Source organism: Alligator sinensis, unplaced genomic scaffold, assembly GCF_000455745.1.
Source record: "Alligator sinensis unplaced genomic scaffold, ASM45574v1 scaffold311_1, whole genome shotgun sequence".
Taxonomy (NCBI): Eukaryota; Metazoa; Chordata; order Crocodylia; family Alligatoridae; genus Alligator; species Alligator sinensis.
The window spans coordinates 1,394,747-1,402,898 of NW_005842355.1; the positions used below are offsets into that span (position 1 = coordinate 1,394,747).

The 8,152-nt window shown below is 41.4% G+C and overlaps 1 protein-coding gene and 1 long non-coding RNA gene across 2 annotated transcripts in view; one reads left to right on the plus strand and one right to left on the minus strand.

The window, feature by feature from the left end:
* Positions 1–8,152, minus strand: part of LOC102380343 (myocardial zonula adherens protein) — a 79,174-nt gene that overhangs the window by 41,381 nt on the left and 29,641 nt on the right. Inside the window, exons 8-10 of the mRNA XM_025210526.1 lie at positions 6,146–6,271; positions 3,834–3,962; positions 772–857 (exon numbers count right to left, since the gene is read on the minus strand). Coding sequence (XP_025066311.1) covers positions 772–857; positions 3,834–3,962; positions 6,146–6,271 — 341 coding nt within the window. The remainder of the gene's footprint in view (positions 1–771; positions 858–3,833; positions 3,963–6,145; positions 6,272–8,152) is intronic.
* Positions 6,261–8,152, plus strand: part of LOC112551158 — a 4,768-nt gene continuing 2,876 nt past the window's right edge. The window contains exon 1 of the long non-coding RNA XR_003095351.1: positions 6,261–6,338. This is a non-coding gene — a long non-coding RNA (uncharacterized LOC112551158). The remainder of the gene's footprint in view (positions 6,339–8,152) is intronic.

An 8,152-nucleotide genomic window follows, 5' to 3' on the forward strand; every position in this document is an offset into this window, starting at 1 on the left:
GACAATCCGCACCACTTGTCCCCTGCTGCAGCCTGCACCCCTGCTTCCTGCTCACAGCCCCTTCCTACTCCTCACAGTCTCTTCCCCCTCCCCGCTGCAGCCTCTGCCCCTTATCTACTCCTGAAGTTCTCTGCCCCTGCTCCCCTGCAGCCTCTGCTCAGCGATTGCAGCAGAAGCTCCAGCCCCAGGATGCTGCTGTGTGGCCAGACAGGAGCCAAAGCCTACATGTACTCCATGCCTGAGGGGATAGAACTGGAGCCAGAGCTGTCCCTGACAATGAGCAGTGTGGGGAAAGAGAGAGCACAGGTTGAGGAAAGGATATGGAGATGCTGCAATTCTGGCTCTGGCCCGGACCCAGACTCAACAGAGTCAGAGCCACAACAGACACCTGCCTCCCCCTCTACCTTGTACTCAAATCCAGGTCAAGACCTCCTACCCCCACCCTCCCCGTTGAATTGGGGGGAGGAGGAGGAAACAAAATTCATCTTAGATTTGAGTAAATATGGTATATTGATTTAAAAGACTGGTATTCTGTAGCAACATGGAATTCTTTCCATAATTATTCATCTCTGTAATTGACTTCTCAGAAAAATTAATTATTTTTTCTTTATAAAAAAAAAAAAAAAAAAAAAAGCAAACTTTTTCCAGTTATCCTTCACAAATAAGATAAATGCATCGTAAAGGTCTTCTACGGTATTAATACAAAACCCAGATTCAAGTTTGAAAAAAACCTCTTAACACTAGAAAGATTGGTAAATAGTTGGATCTCACCTCTCTCTATCAGAACAAGTTTCAGATTTTGCTCCAGCTATCTGTATTTCTTGTTGTTCCAGTTGTTTTTGTAGCTGGTGGCGTTCCTAAGCAAAAAAAAACCAACCCCAAAACGTTATTCTTCATTTGCTTAATTTAAACCTCAGTAACCATAAAATATCATTAAAGGTTCACAGTACACTAAAATAAATAGAAAAGGATTCTGCGACATGTTACTTATTTAGTATAGGTGACAGGTATTTCCCGTGTCCAAGCACAGGGTGTAAATAATAAAGTTTGGACAAAGAAAACTCTGAATTCCCAAACAGGCACTAAAATAAAAATGGGATTTTCAGCAGGTTATAAAGGGATATTATTATGTATTAAAAATCATCAGAAATTCAGAGATTATTCGATTTAAATTGGTGACTGCAGAGATTAAATGAGCCATATAATTTTTGCTGTTAATATGAATATTCATGTTCTCCAAAATGGCAGCCCTAGTCCACAGTTTTTCAGCAAAGGTAAAACATCTTCCTATTTTTCTCCAAGAAGTCTTACACATGCTTTTCAAATGTCAGCCATTATGCTGGCAGGGATCCATGGTTTCATGGGGAAAAGGAAGGGGCCGTCTACTGGGCTCTGTAAATATCAACCAAATGTCTTATCACAGATTACAGGAGAAATGTAGTTCTAGCTTCACAACCTAAACAACCAGAATACATACTTCCTAAAGTTATGAACCATACTGAGACGCTTTAATTCACTGAATAATACCCTATAACCAAGAGTAAGTCCACTGAGTGAAAGTACCTGAAGTAAAGATATTTCAAATCTGGACCAAAGTGATGTATCAAATACAGGGTCTTCCTAAAGTCCTTGTGCACTTTTAAACTTTAATAACTTAGGTTGTGCACAAGGACTTTAGGAAGACCCTGTATTATTACCAAATGATGAGAAATAAAAATAAAGCTACAGCACTAAGAAATCTTAGAGCCTTAAAAAGACATAATATATTATTACAATTAATTAATGTACTTTCATTCCATTATCCAAGGAAGCATTAACATACCACACACAATTTAAACCAAGGTTTGGAATAAAGCCTAGTTTGCAAAATTTGCCTGGTTTCACAAGTTCTGCCTGTTAAAAACTAATCACGCATTTAAATCAAAGATAAAGCACAAGTGTATAATTCATAAAAACAGAGAGTTACTTATGAATTGAAGTAACAAAACCCCAAATTATCCCAACTTCTGCAGTTTTGTCTGCAGAACCTATGGCCTGCAGACTGGACCTGACAAATAAAGAGATCAATCCAACCTGCAGCACTTGGAGAAAGGGTAAGGGCAGCAGAGTTCAAGGCCATGGGGAGCAAGGGGAGCAATTTCCCAAAGCCTCTGGGGCAGCTGGCGACTCATGGGAATGGGATCATGTCCTAGTATTCCTGGTTCCCATCAGCTACACACACCTTAATCCTATGAGAGATGCTGAGTGAGGAGAGAAAAAGTAGTGGTGTGAGGCTGATTAGGGGACCAGAACTTCTGGGATGCAACCCTCTTACCAGTTACACCCCTGCTGGTGCTGTGCTGGGATGCTAGTGCTGGGGAGAAAGAGGGCTGAAATCACCATCCTCAGTAGTGACCCATTCACAAGTGAAAGCATGCCATTGGTAAAAGGTTGCTAACCCTGTTTTAGACAACTGAGTCAAAATCCCTCAGAAGGTATGCATGTTCTTAACTCCTATGTAAATCAATGCCAGATACTTTTGAGGAGCCAGGTCTAAACTCTCTGGGAGGGATTACTTTCATTTGCATATGCTAAGCAATGCCAAACACGCTAACGATATTAAACAAAAAACAATGCAGCTTTAACTACCTGAATGTGATCACGTTATTGATAATTTTGTATAACTAAGAAATTTCAACACAATTAACAGACACTAGGGGATCCAGATTGTTTCAGAGACCAGGGATTTTCAAAGAGAGGAGGTTTAGGTAATAATTAAGCTATGTGAGAAGAGTGACTGCAGTACTGACTTTGGAACATTTATCATCTGAAAAACAGTACAAGTTCTGTCCTGGAGCAAAGCCCATCAAAAAAAGAAGGGAAGTTAGGACATAAAATGCTGCAACTAGCTTTAACACAGCACTACTAATGTCATGAAAAATAAACATCTCAGTGCATTTCTATGTCCCAAGGGTTATTGGTCATACACAAAAAAACCCCAAAAAAACCCGCAACAACACCTGCTCTCTACTACAGCTTGGTAGAGAATATCTGAACCAAGAAGAAAAACTTTTAAAAGCATGAGTGTGCAAGTAGGAGAGGAAGAGCCATACTTTAAATTAAAAGGGCAGTAAAAACTGAAAGTGTATGTTACTATGAGGATATTTTGCGAAATGATACATAAACAAGTTATACACGTGGACATGTAGAAATGGCTGTTACATGCTCACAAAGCCTGAAAACAACATTTCAAAAGAACTTGTAACCTGAAGTACTGAAATGAGCATTTCATCCTGATGTTTAGGAAGTTGGAGATGCAATACCAAATAAAACCAATGTCAGTTACAGTCTTTATTCCCAATGCATCTAAATGAAGCTTATTTCTAATATGCATATACTTGCCAACCACAAACTACATATTTAAGTGAATTTATGAACATGACAACCATAAACAACTCCAAAGAATTTGTACCAGCGCTTAGGGGATAAACTATTTTTTTTTTAAACTGTCTCTTCAAAAAAAAAAAAAAAAAAAAAAAAAAAAATGACTCATTTATTCTCTCAGTTCCAAAGAAGCCCTCAAAGTAACAGCCACTACAAACAGCACTGGTGGCAAAAGGTGTCACCTTTGCATTATGTCTCCATAGCAGTCTACACATTACATACAATAAAGCTTTTTTATTTTTACAAAGATGACCATGACAGAAGTGGCAGGAGGAACAGAGGCCCTGGGTAGGCGAGGCTGTTAAGCAGCAAGGGACCAAACAAGAACACTCCCATGCAACTCCTGTATTTCCTCTATGAAGAGCATAAAAACTGACTGTCAGTTTAACAGTTAGCAAGGGGAGAGTTACCTCTTCCATGCGCTGGATGAACCTATCCAACTCTCCAATCCTTTGGTCTTTTTCTTGTATACTTATCTCCGTAATCTGCATCTTCTTATTTGCCTCTTCAATAGCCTTCAGAAGCCGATTTGTTTCTGCCTTCAAATAAACAGACAGACATTCATATCCACAAACAACAATATAGCTCAGGAGTTTTCAACTTTTTTTAGCCTAAGTACCCCCGGTGGCCAGACGTTAAGCAGGGGAGCAGCGATGGCATGCGGGCAGGCAGGGATGGAGCGCCGCCACCTCCCAGGAACTGGGCCGGGCCGGGGTGGGGAAATTCACTGGGCTGGGGTGAAGGCAGCGGCGCCCCTGTGCGGGGCAGGGAAGCTCACTGGGCTCGTGTGACAGCAGCAGCGGGGATGTGAGAGCTTCCCCGCCCTGCAGAGGGCACCACTGCCCTCGCCCTACCCCAGCCCTGCTCCTGGGCGGCGGTGGCACTCCGTCTCTGCCCACCCGCACATACTCCCTAGGACCAGTCCAAGTACACCCAGGGGTATGCGTACCCCTGGTTGACAAATCCTGATTTAGCTGAATGAATGATAGGGAGCCAATTTCTCTGCTATACAGTGAGGTCCTTTTTTGTTTTTTTTTTTTTAAATTAGGTTCAGTAATGCCTCAGATCCGCATGCCAAAGAGACCAGCAGCATTTGCACCTGTGACAATGACTTTTATTGGGCCTGTAAAAGCACAGTTACTTTAATATGGATTGTAGGACTTGTTAGCAGCAAGCTTTTAAAAATTGTTTAGACATCTAAGGCATATTATCCTGTTAGTGGATTCCTGTATTTGCATGCTCAGTAATGAGAAGACAGCATGCTATTCCAGACACGTTTGTTCACCAAAGGCTGCGATGCTTAATTCTATGTCTATCTCCCCTCCTCCCCCACATCTCTCTGCCCATATAATTGAATAATAGCTCAAAATAAAGCCTTACTCCTATATATTGTGGGGGAAGGAGGGCATAGGGGTGGGTATGGGGGGCTGCCCATGTGCTAGGTCCCAGGTGCCAGCCAGAGGTGGGCAATGGGAGGAAAGGGGCAGGGGGCATGTGCACAGCTTGCTCAGGGGGTGCAGCACAGGTGCAGTCCATCTCCCAACCCCATTTGGCCCACAGTTGCCCCCACAGCACTCCACATGGGGCTAAGCCCCACCTGCTTCCACCTAGCATAGTCAGTACTGTGCTCCCAGGGGGATGTATACAAGAACCCACCTGGGAGGCAGCCAGGAGCTGGATCTCCACACACTGGGGTAGGAGTCCCCTAGCTGCATGTTATCCAGTACATGTTCCCATGCCTGCTATCGCTGCCCCACACTACCTGCTGCCTGCAGTGGTGTGGCAGGGGCAGAAGGATCATGGGAGGGAGCCACTGGAGGTAGGGAGAACAGAGCAGTACCCAGGCAGCTGCACCAGGAGCAGCCCTGTAAGGAAGTTGTGCACACTGGCCACGGCCGTCGGGGGGCACAGGCATGGGGAGGACTCAGCCCCATGCAGTGCACCACAGGCCCAGCCACAGGCTGGATCCAAATCAGTTGGCAGGCCACATCTGGCCTGTGGGCCTCATTTTGCCCATCCGTTTTAGATGCATTCATGGATGATAGATTTATTAATAGCTAGACAAATTCAAGGGCAAGACATTTGTTAAGAGTTGTTGAACAGGAGAGTTGGAGATGTTTCCTCTGTCCTCTCTAAACCAACAATGGTAGATGCTAGGGAGGATAATGAATAGATCACTCCAGATACATCTGCTTCAATGCTCTCCACAGAATCCACCCCTGCCACTATCAGACACAGCACACTGGTTAGATGGACCACTGGTCTATCTTAGTAGGCACTTTTTATGTTCTGAACTTTGTTGTTACTGATCTAGAAATATCCAAAATAACATGATCATAGCAAGTTCTGCTGAAGAAAACAAGCATTTATCTGCTCAAGTTATTTAAGCATGTATCTATAAAATTGTTCATTTTTTCTTTTCTAGGTTTCCCAAAAAATCAGATTGGGATTTGCATTTTCTTGGATCAAAACTAGAAACACACCTGTTTTGTGTTTTTCACTTTAATTTTGAAGTTTACATTATTTTTAATATCCACCACATTTAGACTTTTCTTCATTAGCCATGGTAATGTTAAAAAAAAAATCTGGCTGTGACAAGGCATGAAAGGAAATGAAACTGGTGTGATAAGTGTAAGACATCAGTTCTAGCACTTGTTTCTTAAATTAATTTAGGATTCTAAGCAATAACCAGAGAGCACTGTTAAGGACTGGTTATACATACTATTAGAATCTCTCTCTCAGCTTTGTGTTTCTGTTCTTCTTCTTTTAGCTTTTGTTCATACTGACTGTATAGCTTTCTGGTCATTTCTCTCATTACATCTGCATTGGCTTCTTGGGAGGATTCCACCTATAAGAGAAAATGAGAATACTGAAATTCCACAACTGACCTATTACTAGTTCCAGTGTTCCTGGAGGTAAGACAAATAAAACCAGAACAAATAAAAAAGGGAGAAATTAAAATGAGGATGATGATTTTAGCCTTGGCCTAAGTTTGCCATACAATTTGGCACCATTAGGCCAAATTCTCCTCCACACCAAGAGCACTTTTCAGCAGTCTGGCAATGAAAAGGAATATTTAACATACTTGCAAGCTTCATTTGCACAACATGATCAGGTCCCTTTTCCTCTGCCTGCACATAAGTGGCCTTAGTGCAACAAAAAATCTGGCCTGACTCAATTCTATCATAACCTTCTCTCATTCTTTTGATGACTGACCCCACCTCCCCCACCATTAAAAGTAATTTACATTCTACCTTTAATTTTATGAAGTGTAGATTAGAAATTGGCCTGACTGTATTCAAATGCCCACAAGCTCTGCTATGATCAAAATCCAGCAGGTTTCAAACCATCTATGCTGCAGCCCAAATATAAAAGCAAAAATGAAGGCAAAACAAAATAATGATTTTCTATAATTTCATTCTTAATTGCAATGCTGCAAGTCAGGAGCAACTCCATTAGAAAACAAGAAGAGAATACTCTTTGCTTCATTAGAGTTGCTTGACTTACACCAGTGTAAATGGAAAAAGAATCAGGCCTCAGCATTTAATGTTAGAATTTCTAGCATAAAAGATCTGTTTTGGGTAACTGAATTCCCTTGTTTCAAGGACTGCAAGAATTATCAAACCCCTGTTTTTATCTTGTTCAGTGGGAACAAACTGTTTTCATGCAGAGCAGTAAACCATAAACATATTTTGTCTCTTAAAAAGGAGGATGCCAGTTGCACTGTAGCTGCCCGCTGTGGCCTCTGACCCAGATCTCAGAGAGAAAGTTATTACCTATACAGTCACGAGAAAGTGGAATGAAATTAAATTTCAATCCAGCATATATTATGCCTTCAGAACTCCAGGAAGCTTAAATAAAGAAGTTTGATTCTAACCTCTTTAAAAAAGTGTCAGAATGGAGTATGAATTTCTTATGCTGCCTCCCCCACATTCTTTCGTTTACAATTTGAGCACCAATGGTACAAAAAAGAAGAGGAAAGAGGAAAAAAAAGGAGGCAGCTGTTGTAATATCCAAGTGAAAATGCGGGGGGGGGGAAAGAACTCTAGTGAACAGGGTAGACTAGATCTAATTGAAACTAAGGTAATTGCCTTTTCACAGCCAACCCAGCGGACAACATTTCTTCCTCTTCTTTCACCTCTAAAATTAAAAAAGTCAGATCCCTCTGGTAGCATGAGCATGCAATTTAACAAATAACCATCACTCCAATCTAAAACAAACTGAAGAAGAAGAGCAATGATTTCTTTTAGTATATAACTTTGGCACTCTGTCTTGGCAAAGTTATACTTTTATTAAAGTATTTAAAATTGGCATGACTCCCTCCTTAAAGAAAAGCATACACTCCACATTTCATTGATGTTAATGTGCTTGAAGTGCTTAGCTGAATTGAGACCCTTTGAGTTAGTCTACTTCAGACACCATGCACAATAATCTCTGCTATTCCTCTACTTCCCTTCTTAATAACACTTTCCTCCTTTTTATTCTCTCTAGACTACAACAGGTTCTGAGTTACTTTTCACAACCCCCACAAAATCCTACTAAAGGGGGGAAATTCGAATATATAAAAACATTAGTAAGTGGACATTCTCTGGCGCAGGGGGTATGGACCAGCTATCATTAAGCATTAATGCAAGTTAAGAAGAAATCTAATAAAATAGTCTACTTCTGGCTTATCCTTTGGGCAAATGCCTGTAACATGGCAGTCACCTAATTTCAAAGAAGGGAAAGA